Source organism: Panthera uncia (assembly GCF_023721935.1).
Source record: "Panthera uncia isolate 11264 chromosome D3 unlocalized genomic scaffold, Puncia_PCG_1.0 HiC_scaffold_8, whole genome shotgun sequence".
Lineage (NCBI taxonomy): Eukaryota > Metazoa > Chordata > Mammalia > Carnivora > Felidae > Panthera > Panthera uncia.
Genome location: NW_026057586.1, coordinates 16,491,098 through 16,506,784, shown reverse-complemented (window position 1 = coordinate 16,506,784; position 15,687 = coordinate 16,491,098). Strand labels below are relative to the sequence as shown.

General features: G+C 50.2%; 1 protein-coding gene across 3 annotated transcripts; it reads left to right on the top strand.

The window, feature by feature from the left end:
- Positions 1-333: 333 nt before the first annotated feature.
- On the top strand, positions 334-10,413 carry GRP (gastrin releasing peptide). Of its 3 annotated transcripts, none has more exons than XM_049620287.1 (3): positions 334-539; positions 5,578-5,798; positions 9,956-10,413. In XM_049620287.1, exons 1-3 carry the CDS (start codon positions 401-403, stop codon positions 10,007-10,009), a joined length of 414 nt encoding a protein of 137 aa, XP_049476244.1. In that variant the 5' UTR covers positions 334-400; the 3' UTR covers positions 10,010-10,413. The 3 variants fall into 3 exon arrangements, with proteins under 3 accessions (XP_049476244.1, XP_049476243.1, XP_049476245.1); XM_049620286.1 differs by having other exon boundaries at positions 5,578-5,817; XM_049620288.1 differs by lacking the exon at positions 9,956-10,413 and adding an exon at positions 6,493-6,557 and having other exon boundaries at positions 5,578-5,817.
- The last annotated feature ends 5,274 nt before the right edge of the window (positions 10,414-15,687 follow it).

Sequence of the window (15,687 nt, the reverse complement as noted above, 5' to 3'; positions counted from 1 at the left end):
CCCGGTGGCGCCGGGGAGGAGTTCGGGAAATCGTGTCGGAGCGGAGGCGTCGAGGGTGGGCAGAATGAATCCCGCGTGGGCCGGGCGGACGCGACTCCGGGGGGGGGTGGGGGAGGCGGCGAGGGGCAGGGTGGACACAGCCTTGCCCTCCCCCTCGGCGGGAAGACGGATGGTCCCTGGAGACGGCTGCCCCCATCGCCCCGGCTCAGCTCGCCGCGCGGAGACGTCAGAGCGCTCGGGGCCGCGGCGCGGGAGCCCCCCGCCCCGCCCCCACCCGCGCCGCCGTATAAAGTCGGGGCCTGGCGGCGGCGGCGGCGGCGGCGGCGGCGACGCTCTGCGAGTCCGGGTCCTCGGCCGACGCTCCGTGCCGAGCGCGCACTCCAGTCTCCCCGCCCGCACCATGCGCCGCCGCCAGCTCCCCCTCGTCCTGCTGGCGCTGGTCCTCTGCCAGGCGCCCCGGGGCCCCGCCGCCCCGCTGCCGGCGGGCACGGGCACCGCGCTGGACAAGATGTACCCGCGCGGCAACCACTGGGCCGTGGGTGAGTGTCCCGCGCGCCGCAGCCCTCGGCGGGACCGCGGCCGCCCGGGCCCCGTCTCCCCAAGCCCTCGGCGTTCCTGGGGCGCCGGCTTTGGGCGGCGGGGAGGGGGGGGAGGGTCTGCCCCGACCTTTCCAGCCCGGCACCCCCCTCCCGCCCCCCACCGCCTTCCGCGTCCCGGGAAGACGTCCCCGAGCGGCCTCAGGCCGGGCGGGTGGTCCTTTCCCGCTCTGTTCCCGCTCCCCCGCGGGGACCCGGGCCGGCGCGCGGCGCCCCAACAGCCCAGCCTTCCCTCCGCACCGACCCCACGCCTCCTTTGACCCGCGCCGTCGCAGCCTGTCCTTGAACGACGTGGGGAGCCGGGTCCCCGAGCGCGTCCCGGGGCCCTGGGGACCCCGGCCGCCGGGAGCGGGACGCGGGCTGCGCGCCGGAGCCGAGCGAAGCCACAGGTGTGGGAGCGCGTCCTGGGGTCCCTGGCTGCTCAGCGCGCGGGGCTGGAACGCCGCCGCGTGTCCGTGGCTCTCTCCAGTTCCCTCGGTCCTCCTGTCGCGGCGGCCGCTTCCTCTCCCCCGCCCTTTTGGCCGGCCCTCCCTCCCTCCCTTCTCGAAGGCTCGCGGCGCCCGCTCCCCGCGCCGATCCCGGCCTCTCCGTCCCCGGAGACCCCGTTGTCCTCCGCCTCCCCATACCTGCCACCTCGCCCTGCCCCCTAGCTCCTTCCTCCTTCCCGCTGCCCCCTCGTCCCGGCCTCCGGGTCCGGGCCAGGAGGTGCGCTACCCCGGCGGCGAGGACCGGGCGCGGCGGTGGGGCCGGCGACGTCCGGGGGGCGGGCGGCGGGGCGCGCACCCACAGCTTTCCCCCGCGACCGGCCGGAGGGTAGCGATCCCGCAGCCTCGCGCTGGCCCAGCGTCACCCCGGGGGTCTCCGCCGCGCCAACCACAGGCTCCGTCTGGCCAATACGTAGCGTCCAGCTTCCTCAGACACCTCCCCATAGGGCCACCGCCGACAGCCCCAACACTTCCCGGGAAGCTGGTCCATCCCGAAGAGGTTTAAGGGGTGGCGGCGGTGGTGTGTGTGTTTCCCTATTTCTCTAGCCATCTACTCAGAGTGTGGGAGGGTGTGTTGGAAAGACACTTGCTAATCCAAGTATCGGGCGGTTCACAGATGGTGTGAGGACCAGGACGGATTTCTGGGAAGAGGTGAGGCTGGAACTCTCACGCCCTCGGCTCCACTGCTGGGTGTGCCGGCAGAGAAATCCAGAGCTCGGCGTGGGGGGGGGGGGGAGATGTGCAACGGGGTAGTTAGTTTTCATCGTCGCTACAAGAACTGTCTGCCAAGCTTGGGCAGCCCCGAGGTGAAGGTGTTTGTGATCTCGGAGGGACACCCGGAACCCAGCAGGCATGGAGGGGAGAGGCCGGGATGGGTGAAGGTGAAAAACCCCTACCCTGGAAGAGAGAAGGATATTTGCGAGGCATTACAGCAGCCAAGCCTAGAATTGATACTTGAAAGGGGCTTCTGGGAATTTAGAGGGAGTGGCCACCGTCCAGTCCAGCCATCAGCCGGTGCGCTCTCAGATTTCCAATCTCCTTTTGCTCCTCCATATTTTTGTACTAAAAAAAAAGGGCTTATTATTAGGTAACCCTTGCAGGCTAAAAGCAGAAAAAGAGAGTTATTTGGGAAGCTAGAGTCAGGTCGTTTCTGATGCAAGCCAACCTCCACGGCTGTAGTCCCACAGCACATCTGTCCCCCCCACCCCACCCCACCCCACCCCCACCCCCACCCCCTGGGACTTAGGGTGTCTGGCATTTAAACACCCTTCCTTCCTGGTGGTGCTTGAACTTTCCTAGAACATACAGACCAGTGGCCACCCCAAATTTTCTTATTTTCCTATTTGTTCTCGAATGCACTCTTTCTCTCTTGGCTGGCTGCACAGAGCTGATTAGAACAAGAGACAGAGGGAGGTGAAGTAGAAAATCACAGTTGGGTCTAAAATAACATTGTGATTGAGAGAAAGTTTGCTTTGGACAGACATGCTCTCCGTGGGAATCTGAGCACTCATAAGCATGAATGATGTTGTTAGGTTTTAAATTTAGCCCTCCACTACCATAAGTAAATGTCTGTCCTCCTCAATCCCTGAAGACTTGCAGTTTCATGTTAATTATATCAAACGAAAGCTACATATTGCTGTCCATGAGGAAGCTGTCAGCACCAATTTGCAGGTTTGTTAAGGGAATTGCTTCTTCAGCTGAGAGAGGCATGGTGTGGCAACGGAAAGCAAGTTAGCAGATGGAAAACTTAAATTCTTATGTGGCTTGATGTTTATGGAAATGTTTTGTTTGTGCGATGAAAATAGAGGTCCACACCGACGCTGGTAACTCTCCCCTCCGCTCCCATGAAATGCTCCTGGCAGTGGCTCTAACTTTGATGCCCAAGCGTGTCCTGGCAGGCTGCATTCGGAAACACCGGGGTTCAGCTGCAGGTGCCTTTCCATTGTAGGGCTGCCCCCAGAAACTGTGAGATATAGTTTAAGGATCACTCCAGAAAAAAACCCAGCTCTTAGAAGTGCTCAACACTTTATGTCTTAATGGATATTTTCCTAAGTTGAGGTGATCGTCAAATTTGGAGCTCAGGAAAATTGCTTTATGTTTCAAACCTGCTATTTTAGTGGTATTTTTAAGCGATTATAAGGGACAAAAGTTGTTTGTTTTTTTACTTCTGGGCAAGGTTTTATTGTTTTCAAGGGCCTGTCTTTTGTCTATGCTGAGGTCTCTATTACTATGATATGGACACGTAACAAACGGTGATGGGAGAAATAGAGGTGGACGGGTCACCCATATCCACGTTGCCATGGAGACGGTTATTTCGTTGGTAGTTGCCAGCTCTAAAGTGAATAGGACCCAAGGAGTGTGTGCTTCCCTGGGACGTTGTGGATGGTGCACTTCCAGTCCTCATAAGCAGACCGTGGAGCTGGGGGTAGGAGTCTGAACACCACCCACCCACCAAACGTGCAAATATGCACACTGTCACAAGGTCCTATGTTCAATCAGTCACAGAAGGGAGGATTGCTTTATCTCCCCGTTTCAGAAAAGTCCACCAAATTATTCGGGCATGACAACAATGTAGTTCCTATTTGTAAAAACATCTCCGTTGCCCCCCCACCCCCCCACCCCCGCTTCATTGGCAGTAACACCTTTCTCAGTTCTAGCATCCTGATGAGAGCAATGAGGGAGAGCAAGAGGGACCGAGGTCATCACTGGAGCATCAGGTTCTAATCCTGCCTTCCCATTATCGTGATTCAATTTCCTCCATATAAATAAAGCCAAATGCTTTGCTGCTTCCTGAGCAGTTGTGCCCTGTAATCACTGTTAGGGCTAAGAGCAAGGTTATTTCGTGGCTACCCGGGCCCCGCCGGTGACCAAGCAGATAGGTGAGGTGCCAGTCCTTCAGGATTCCACTCGTTCGGTCGGGAATACGTCCCAACTGTGTGGGGTGGCATGTCCTAAGTGGGTTGGCAAGTGTTCAGACGGCCGTTCAGTAAAACCCCGTGTGAAGGCTCCCCAATACCCACCGAATTAACGTCTCCAAGTCACCTAAGGAGTCACAATCGACCGATATATGATCCCCGGTTCCTCGTTCTAACATCAGCCTTTTGTAGGCCTTACCCTTCTCTCCAGACCCCAGGCTGATTTCTACCTGCCTTGTATTTTCAGGAAGTTCAAAGACGCTTTGAAGCAGAGTCATAATATGGTAGAGTCTAGACTGTGAGCTGATTTTAATCCTAGGGTCTTCGCTTACGCGTGGGTGACCTTTGACAAGTCTCGTTTTCATCCAACTTATTGTGGGGTAGATCGAGTGAAACGTCCTGTAAACACCCGCCTGCCGTAAAGTCACAGCAAGGCCGTCGCTGTTGGCGGACAGAGCTCTCATCAGGTTCACTGACTGGGGTCTGTTACATATTATTCCCACGCCGTTTACCTTAAATGCTTCTAAGGCCGGGCAGCATCGGAACCGCAAAGAGCTTTCCTTGCGACCTTTCGGTCAAAGGCATCGTTGGTCTCCTAGTCTTAGGAGTTTAAGAGTCCAATAAGTTCCAACTGCAGAGAGATGGGGGTAGGGGAGCACTGACGAAAGTCAGATAATGTATTATTAGTACGGGGCTAATGTGTTAGCAAGGAGAGCAGACCTTGGATTCCATACCCACATCTGACACTATGGCTATCCCACTTGCCTACATGAATTGCCACGTTTTTAGTGGCCTGGCCTCCTGCACAGCAACTTTTATTCATTTATGTGGTGGGAACGCATCCCTGGAGCCATCGGTAGACTTTCACGGAGTCTTGTAGACATCCCAGAGAAAAATCTGCACGTACGGGGCTGCTACGTGTTGCTCGGAACCTGTTTCGAATCGTGTTTTTCATTACATACCCAACAAATGAGAATTTCTGAGCGACCTTTCTTGGATTCAATCTCAGCTAAAATTCTAAGAAAGTTGAAATGAAAACTTCCTTTGGTGCAATTGTGTTAGAGGTAAGAGGAGAGCAACATCTCGTTTCATCACATGAGAGAAAGCATCGAGGCTTTTCTTTTCGGTAGCAGTCCACAACTGGCTGAGGAAGATGTTGAACCTCCGTCACGCGGGTGGGAACAGGACTCGGTGCACACAGAATCGGCGGTGGCATTTTAGATATGGAAGGTTCCTCAGGCCTCATCTAGTCCCACCTGTTCATTTGATAGTTGAGGAAATTGAGCCCCGGGGATGCTCAGTAACTTGGCAGAGGTGACCTAGCCGGTTAGCCGAGGTGCTGGGACCAAACCAAGGTCCCCTGAGTTGCAGTTTTAAATTTTGTCCAGCTGATCGTACATTTCGAACAGGGACAGAAGATGCCAGACGTTTGCCAGAACTAACTTCTGATAATAAAATGCTGTTTATTCTGCACCTAGGAGGAAGCAGTACAAACCTAAAGGGGGGTCCTTTGAAATTTCTGGTTTCTTCGTTCCCCTGGGCTCAGTCGGTGGCATTCTGTTTTTGTGTTTCTTTTTACAGGGCACCTGATGGGGAAAAAGAGCACGAGAGAGTCCCCGTATGTTTATGAAGGGGGGAGTCTGAAGCAGCAGCTGCAGTATATTCTTTGGGAAGAAGCTGCAAGGAATTTGCTCAGCCTCATGGAAGGAAAGGGGACCGGAAGCTATCAGCCGCCTCAAAGGGAGCTCCTGGCCATCCGCCAGTCTCCTTGGGATTCCCAGGATGGCAGCGCCTTTAAAGTTGTAGGTTCAAAACGTAAAGGTACAATGTGCTGGGGAAGTGGGGTGGGGTGGGGGTGTTTGGGGAGGGTCAGAAGGAGGTTAGGTGTGAGCAGAGAAGAATATAATTGTTTAGATGCAGGCCTTCGCAGCCACTTAATTAGGCAGACATCCATACACGCTGAGAAACGAGCAGACACTTCCGTGTTATTTCTTTCCACCAGAATAGGCGATGTTTCCTCCTTGCATCTCAAAAGGGTATTGGTTCCACACTCCAGTTTAGGAGTTTTATTAGTTACTGTGTTTAATAGCGATTGTGCCCTGATGAGATTTTTTTTTTTTTTTTTTTTTTTTAGCCCGCCGGGCCCTCCCAGAATATTTTGATGGTGAGGCCAGAAATTATTTGAGTCAATTCCTAGGTTTGTTTTGGGTGAGCACTAGTGGGAGGGGCGCTTCACACAGGCTTTTAGAAGAGAGCATTCTGGTTTGCGACCTTTTACGCAAAGTGGCACTCTTGTAGAAGGGAAGCGAAACCAATCATACCAAATTGGCGTTGCTTAGATACAAAGACAGGAAATGGGATGAAAAGGAGAAGAAGATATAAAGAAAGGAAGCAGGGCAATGGCAAATGAGGTGATTCTCATTACCCTTTAAGAAGTTTCCGTGAAATTTATATAAACGGCAAAAATAATAAAACTGCAAATTCCTGCAATCCTAGTGATGGACAACTTGTACCTTAAACTAAGTACTGGCCCGAGCAGTTTGCCCGCATTTTCTCTGTGAATGCTCACAGCAGCCTTCGGAGGAAGATTTGAGAAAATCCTACTGTTCTCTCCATTTTAAAGGTGAGGAAACAGAGAGTAGGCAGATAGCTTTTCAGCGGCGAGAGCAGGGCAGGGGCCGGCGCTGTGTCCCTTGGATGGTATGCTGCCGTGTGAAACGTCTCCTGGGGACCGGCTGGTCCTCGCTGACCTCAAATATGAAGGATGCAGGCTCCAGAAGTAGTGTGAAGGACCTCGGGAGGAAGACTCTAGTAGCCTTCATTCACAAAGAAAATCTGGATTAAATCAACGGATACAGAAATAAGTAGCAACTTTGCACCAAGTCCTGAGTGATGCTCTCGCTCACATCTGCAGTCTAGGTGTCACGACCAGCTCCCTTCTTTGTTGGGGGGGTGACATGGCCCCGAGGGCTTGGGGGTTTTGTGACTGACTCCTCAGTCCCTGTCTGAGGCCTCTTCTTGGTCAGCTGACTTTATGGACTTACTGTGGCGGGATGTCCAACAGCAGTGCCTTCTCCTTTGAAGACTAATGACAATTGCCATCACAAAACCCTCCAAAGCAATTTCACAGATGCTGAAATGGACGTACACTCATAGCTCATGCGTTTTGTTTTCATTTGATTTTAATGTTTATTTATTTTTGAGAGAGAGAGAGAGAGACAGAGCGTGAGTGGGGGAGGGGCAGAGAGAGAGAGAGAGAGGGAGACACAGAATCCGAAGCAGGCTACAGGCTCCGAGCTGTCAGCACACAGCCCGACTCGGGGCTCGAACCCACGAACCGTGACATCATGACCTGAGCTGAAGTGGGACGCTTCACCGACAGAGCCACCCAGGGGCCCCCCGGCTCATTCATTTTTGAATGAAACTACAACATCCCTTTGAGTTGCTTTATTCCTCCAAACCCGGCCCTGCATAACTTTGGAGGGTTTTCAAAAAAATTCAGCTCTGTCCTTAAAGATCAAAATTTTCCTGCCATATTCAGAAGAACATTCTGTAAGCAGCGAAGCCAATTATGAAAGAATAGGTCTAGAGAGATCTCTGAGTGGTCGTAGTACAGGGTGGGTTGAGTGGGCAGTCACAGACAGTGAGTGTTTCAGGGGGACAATGTTTATCAGCATTCATGTGACCGGAGGGGAAAAAATCATCTTTTTTATAATCAGGCCTCGCTTTCCTACTACATCTTTTTATGTTTTGGTCTTCTTTACAAGTTTAGAAAGCCCATTCCATTTCATTCCACCTTAGGTTGAATAATTAACTATTGCACACATGGGTACCATTCTTTTGGATACATTTTCCAGCAATATGAAAAAAGTCAATGGTTGGAGTCGTTGTTGCCTAGACCAAAAGAGTCTGTTACCCTCCTTGCTTTGGAAATTCCATCTTCGTGAAAGAATGTGGATGTGCAAATTGAAAACACCTTACAGTTGCCTTATTCACAAAGAGGGAGTACCACGAGAATAGATCTATTAGAAATCCATACATCGCTCAGTGTTAGAAAGAGGTTTAATAACTTAGCCAAGCATTGCCAGAAGGTAGCAGCCGGAATTTTCAGGGACTGAAGGACTTTTCTTAAAATTAAATTCTATCCACATATGCTCTCCTCACCCATTTCGGTACTAAAGCATCAAGTCCTCTTGCCAAGTCTCCCAGAGCTGTAGTCAGAAACTCTGAGCATCTTCCTATGTTTCAGTGACAAAGTTATTTACTTAGTTCAGAAAAGATTTATGTAAATGTGCACTGAATCTAGACCACTCTATCCTGGCAAATAAGCTCCAGAACTTTATTAGTAGCTATGGCCAATCATTTTCAAGGTTAAGCTTAATCTTTTTTTTTTTTTTAATGTTTGTTTATTCTTGAGAGAGAGAGAGAAAATGGGGGAAGGGCAGAGAGAGAGGGAGACCCAGAATCCAAAGCAGGCTCCAGGCTCTGAGCTGTCAGCACAGAGCCCAACCTGAGGCTCGAACTCACGAACCGAGCGATCATGACCTGAGCCGAAGTTGGACGCTTAACCGACGGAGCCACCCAGGTGCCCCAACCTTAATCTTTTAACTGTACCCTATCTCAAAAAAAAATTAATGGAACGTTTACCCTATGGTTTCTAGCACACGAAGCAATGTTCAGGTCAGCCCGAGGGCCTGATCCATAGCCCTGGATGTGGCTGTGGATTGTCTTGAGTTTCAGTGAAGGTTGAAGCTGGCCTGTGGGTTGCCGGACCTACAGCAATGTTCTCTGCAGCCTTAGTTTTTTTCTCTTATTTGGTGGACCTGAAAGGGCCTGTGAGTGCATTGCAGAGGGTGTTACAGAAAGGAAGGAAACTTTTTGAAGGCAAGTCTGCCCTCACTTTGAAGGGATGACTCCCACTGCCCCATCAAATCAACATAGAGAATTGAAAGGTTTTATTTTGTAATGTGTGAAACGCTCCAAGGGAAGTTCCAGATACAGGAGAAGCAGCAACATGTCCTGAAGAATAACTAAAAATTCTCCGATTGCCCCGACAGTTGCTCTGAGGGAGCAGAGTGAAGTTACCCCCCACCTCAAAGAGAGCTCCTCCCGCCCCAATAACGGACAACCCCCCCCCCCCCCGCCGCCTCCAGGTGTTGATCTTCCTAGGTTACTAATTCCTCTTTTCCTTGTAGCTTGACTTCCATTCCCTTGAGCCAGACAGCTCAGATTCAATATTTTGAGCCAATGCAGGGGCTTCCTGGATTCTTCCCCTCACCCTCCCCTGGCCCCTTTTATGACCCGTGGCTCATATTTCGAGATGGATGGTAGCATCGTCAGGCAGGCTGGCGAACCCTTAATAGTGCAGCCTGGGCTTGTGGAGAAGAGCAAAACTAATTGGTCGGTGTGGGAATTGAACCCCAGGCCCTGGCCTCATTAGCACCTGGTCAAAACAGTTGAGCCACAGAGCAGCTAATAACTGGTCTGAGAATAGCGGTAATTCCTTTATTAGAAACAAATGGCTGGTCTAACCATTGGGGAGCCTGAAGTGTCTGAGAATCTTGGCAAGTATAATAAGCTCTTTTTGAAAAGCGTTTTCTCATCTCAGCATATAGAGGGTGCTCTATGGGAACAAAGACGTATTTCAAAATTAGAAAGAGCCGAAAGAGGTAGGGGCTCCAGAAAAAGAGGAAGTGAGTTTCTCTCTCTTGGGGGGACGGCTGTGGTTCTCCAGCGTGAATGTACTCAGCATCATTTGGAGCATTTCGGAAAGCCCGGATCGCTGGGCTCCACCCTGAGTTTCCAATTCAGTAGATCTGGCGTAGGCCTAGGAAGTTGCTTTTCTACGAAGCTCCCGAGTGACGCTGATGGTTTGTTTGTTGGGAATGCATTTGCTTCTAGCATTAGAACTTCAGTATCGCGAACGATGTTTGCTTAACTCTTTCTCGTATTTTTCAAGCTGGTGGACTCTCTGCTCCAGATTCTCAACGTGACGGAAGGGACCCCCAGCTGAACTGACAGACAACAACAGCCTCTCTCAAAGAAGCAAAGCAAAACCCTTAAGAGACTGTGTTCTACACACATCAATCCCACTGGATCGCCAACCAGATTTTCTGTGTGCAAAACACTTAACCATTCCTGTATCTTTCAACCTGGACTAAATTCACAATTTTCAAGTGGCATCTTCTGCTCTGAACTTGTTCGCTGTGCATAATTAATTGTCCATTAAGAGTCTTCCAGGGAACGCTCTTTACATCTGGGCTGTTTGTCCATTAGTGTCTAGCCCCCAACCTGTTAGCACTCACAATAAAGACGTAAGCACGATGTCCAAAGGGCCGGTAGTGCTCTTATTTCGATTCCAAATGAAAAGATGTGGCAGAGGTTAATGAACAATTTGACAATGAACTTGTGTGCTCACTGATGAAGGCAGGCTGCATTTTTAACTCTCCCCTCTGAAGGTCACTTACTGCATCCTTGTGGTTGGCTTATAACCTTTCTAGAGGCTTCAACTAGAAGCTCATATTCCCTTATCCTTGCCATTACATGGGTTAGGCTGAAGGTAGAGGCCTGTTTGTCAATAATTCCCATTTCTTCAGCCTTTACCATGACTGGGTATTTGGCCAATGTTATCAATATTCTCCTCATAACAGTTTTATAAGCTGAGAAGGAGCATTCTCATGTAATAGATGAGGAAGCAGCATTAGAGAGGTCCAGTGGCTCAGCCAAGGTCACATAGTAGATGGAAGTAGGATTCAAACATCCAAAGGCACCAGATTTTCTGCAGCATTTAACTTTGCCCACGTTGTCTCGTTTTTACCCTCCCCTTCAGTATACTTAAGCCTAGCAAATAGGGCTCTTTCCTCAAAACTTCATGGCCAATCTGGGAGGAAAGTGGTCACCACCGACAGATTTAGCCAGCTCCACAGCAAGAGAAGATGAATTCGGGAGATTCCCTTCCATTTCCAGAGGACACGGCCTGGTGGTTGGTGACACTCACCGGTTCCAAACTTATCATGACATTCACACATGAACAGATTTTAAAGCTTTGTGCCATATGTTTAGATTTCCTTCATCTAGGGAAATCACATTTGAAACAGGAGAGAGGTTTGTCTCGCTCTTGTTTTGATTGTCAGAGAACCACGTAAGACGCGATGTTTTCGTTCTAATTTCTTTTAAAACCATGTTGACTCACAACTTACAACAGAGCCAGATCTGGGGAGCTACGTGCAATATGTTGTCAACATCCTGCCACCTTCCTCTTCCTGAGGCTTTTCTGGTGTCTTTCCCAAGAACTGGGTCAGCTAAAGTCCGCCATGCAGCTGTTGATCAAGGGGTAAGCCCGATCACAAGGACTCGCCTTCCGACAGGACACTCGTGAAGATGGGAACAGTGTTCCAGACCTAGGGGGAGCTTTCTCTAACGGCGACCTTTCAGGCAGGGAGAGAAAGGCAATACTCCCGGAACCACTCCGTCTAGACTGTCCCTTCTTTGCTTGTGTCGTGAAAGTAGATGTGGTCCTGTGTTTGGGCTGCAATTATTTTTTCTCTATGTGTTCCAAGACACAAGAACAGCTCCCTCAAATCTCCTGACCCTTGCAGGGCTCCCCTGTACCAAGGCAAGTTAGCATTAGGATCCGTTTATTTAAGAGATACACTTTTCCCTACTAGAAAAGCTTTCTCCTCCTCCTCCTCCTTCTTCTTTTTCTTCTTCTTCAAGTTTATTTATTTATTTTGAGGGGGGAGAGAGAGAGAGAGCAGGAGAGAGAAGCAGAGAGAGAGAGAGGGAGAGAGTCTCCCAAGCAGGCTCTATGCCATTAGCGCGGAGCCCGACGGGGGGCTCCCTCCCATGAACCATGAGACCATGACCTGAGCCAAAATCAAATCAAGAGGCACTTAACAGAATGAGCCACCCGGGCGCCTCCAGAAGAGCTTTCTTGAACCCTCCTCTGCAAGCGCAGTCCTATCACGTATCATAGTGTGTTCCCCGCTGGGTAGGGTTAAGTTTTAGCTGCAAATAACATCCTCCCCGGTTCGTCTTAGTAGGAAAGGAAATTTTCGGAGAACATACTAGGCAGGGAAGACGGAGAAACGGGCTTAAGGCTAAACCAGCAGCTGCCAGGATCAAAGCCACGCCCCTGCCCCGGGCGATGAGGGGGTTCGCGCATGCCCCGCTAGCCCTAAAGCATTCTGCAGAACTGCCTGAGCGGACACTCTCTTCCACTGGCTCTGCCGCCACTTGTGCCTGAAGTGATAGGTGCCCCCTCGGAAAGCTCCTTCAAAGCTTTTTGGCTGACTTCCACATTAGAGTTTTGAACGTCTGTGTCTGATTGGTGGACCCCAGATCACGTGTCTGGATTGAGCCGCAAGGGAAACTGGGAAATGTAGTTTTGAGGCTTCTAGCTTGGGAAAACGGGACTAAAACCATGGGACGCTATCAAAGAAAGGAGCGGGGGTTCACACTATATGGTCAGAGACAGATAACATATCCCCCCTCTCCTTTTTTTCTCAAAAAAAAAAAATTCCCTCTTTGATTTCTGCCCATCCTCTTTTAGAGAACAGTTAACATCCATCCGGGAGACTCTAGGGACACAGGAGCCTGGTGGCTGTTTTCTACAGCACACAGACCAGGTGTGTGTGCATAGAGCAAGAAGAGAAGATCGCTTTTAAGAGGTGACAATATTTAGAAGCCCTTGCGGCCAAGCAGGATAAATAGAAGGAAGAATCCAGAAGGGAAGAAAGCAATAATCTCCTTCAAATTTGTTCTTTTGGAAACACAGTCTTTTTTGTTTGTTTGTTTGTTTGTTTTTAAGTGGTACAGGGTAGATTGCTCAGGGTAATTTGGCAGTCTTTGCTTGCCATCAGAGGTTCGGTAACACACCAAGCAGGCATTTCAAGCTGTGCAGTACAATTTCCAGCCCCGCAATGCCCACCTTTCAGTTCCTCCTGGGGCTACTTGCTCATCGCAAAGCATTTTAACCCAGCTCAGATGAGGAGGCAGTCATCTAAGTAAATTGTGGAATTTACGTTATTTATCGCCTCGACCAAAGGCCGCTTCATTCAGACACCGTGAAAGAGCTTCTTCAAGGGAAACCCACGGTGACAAACGATTGCCATTCCCAAAGCAGAAGCACCATGGTCATCACGGAAAGGGCTCTCACCTTTGCCTCTTGGGGCCTTGTGTTTTCCAATTAATCACTTCCTTAATTAGACCCAGATAAAACACAGAAACATCTCTCCGTTTCCCCTCTGGCTTTCCTTCCGCTCTCCCCAGCCCACATAATTTACAGAACATATACCAACAGAGGTGGTTCTAACCACGGGTGGATTGAGACAGTCTCCAAGGAGAGAATGAGAATGTTCTTGGTCCTTCCGCTCAGCTGCGATAATCATGCCCTGCTCTTGCCTCACTCCTCCACCAGAGAACATTCTGGTGGCTCTCCCCCAGCTCTGTCTCCAGAGACCCGGGAGAGTCCATCCCTCCCGGATGGACTCTCCTCTCTGGATAGGACTACCCTCTTGCTCCTTGGGGGAACGGATGTCACCCTTCCACACTTCTGCCGGGGCCATGATATTCGGGCACAAAACACGCCCGCCCTGCTATTTGAAATCTTCAGCCTTTGTCTTTGAGTGAGAACTGGCCAGTTCCAGCCACAAAGGAGGCTGAGAAATGTAGTTTTTCCAGCTGGGGACATTGCTACCACCCGCCCTTCCCACACCCTCCCCCCCCCCCAACAGCCACATTTCCCTTCATACTAATAAAGAAAAGAAGAGGGAGGATGTTGGGTAGGCAGTATTTGCCATGTCAGACTATGACAGGATTGAATTCCAGGATGGAGTTAGTGGGTCGTGACACTGACACGACCGGAAGACTTCTAGACAGTATACTTTCTCTGTGGCCCGACCTATATATCCTTCATCTTTGAAAACAAGGGACTGAAATAGACATGATGTTTTGTGGGTTGGATGTTATCTTTAATCGCTAAAAGTAAACCTCAGATGTGATCCTTTCCAAATACCTATTAGCATGGAAAAGCCCCTTCCGACTGCGTCACACCTGTCTTTGTACGTGGATGTGTGTGTGTGTGTGTGTGTGTGTGTGAGAGAGGGAGAGAGAGAGAGAGAGAGAGAGAAAGAGAGAGAGGTAGATTTGCACTCTTTCGCGCACATTCCTTCAGGAACGGGAGGACTTGGTAAACAAACGGGAAGAAGGGAGCCCAGAGCCTCGTTTTTTGGTCTGTTTGCCTTTTTGTTTGTTTTGTGTTTCAGCTTTCGGGGGGTATAACGGACGGACGAAAATTGTGTCTATTTAAGGAATACAATATGGTATGCTGATACACATACACATTGTGAAATGTTTGCCACAATCAAGCTAGTTAATACAGCCCTGACTTCATGTCACCTTTCCTTTTCTTTTTCTTTTCTTTTCTTTTCTTTTCTTTTTTTTTTTTTTTTTTTGATGCAGAGTTAAGATCTCCTTTCAGCAAATCTCAAATATCCGATACAGAATTATTAACCACAGTCACCACGCTGTGCATTAGATCTCCAGAATGTATTCATCCTACACAACTGAATGCTCTGCCCTTTGACCAACGCCTCCCCTTCCCCACCCCCGTCCCTGAGCCCTAACAGCCACCATTCCACTCTGCTGCTTTGAGTTCAACTTTTTTGGGTCCTACTTATAAGTGACACCGTGCAGTTTGTGTCTTTCTGCGTCTGGCTTATCTCACTTAGCTTACGGACCCCCAGTTTCACCCGCATCATCCCAAGCGATAGGGTTTCCTTCTTTCTAAGGCTGAAACATATTCTACCGCCTCTAAACACTGCGTTTTCTTTATCCATTCAACCAACCGCAGACATTTCAGTCTTGGCAATTATGAGTAATGCCACAGTGAACATGAGAGTGTAGATATCCCTTCGAGACGCTGATTTTATTTCCTTTGGGGGCGCAGAGGTGGGATTGCTGGATCACGTGGTGGTTCTACCTGTGGCCAGGCTTTTCTTTGCCCTGTGATCGGACTCATTAAACTAACTAAGGGATGATGAATGAACGATTCCACCTGACTCTAGATGGAAAAGAGACTTTCCCGTAGACCTTCGAGAATGAACATTGTGCCAGTCGGGATACCTTGGCTGTTAGTAACAGAAACCCTTTAATTCAGATTTGCATAGAAGATAAAAAGACTTATTTTCTCACATACAAGAACTCCACAGGGAGGTGGGATTCAAGGTTGTCTAGTTCAGTTTAATGTAGGGACTCAAACAGATCCCAAGGATGTGGGTTTTTCCATCTTGACACTCTGCCACTGGCAGTTCGGCTTTGTCCTTAAGCTGCCTTCTCTCATGGTCACAGGATGGCTGCTGGAGTTCTGGGTGTCACATCCACACATGACAACCTCCAAAGGAAGAAGAGAGGCCATCTTTTTTTAGGCGGCACATTATTAATAGTGATAAATCCTTTCCCGGAGGTCTCTAATCCCTCACCTCAGTGACCAACGGGGCCACAGGCTTGCTCTAACCCTGCCACTGATGAAGGGAATCCGACCACTAGGGTTGACCTCCCTGATTAGGATTTACCGATGAGTCACGTGGCGGGAGGGGCAGGACGCTTAACAAAATCAAGACTCGGTGAGGAAGGAGGATGGAATTGAGTTGGGATGGATGGCAGAAGTGAGTTGGGATGGATGGCAGAAGT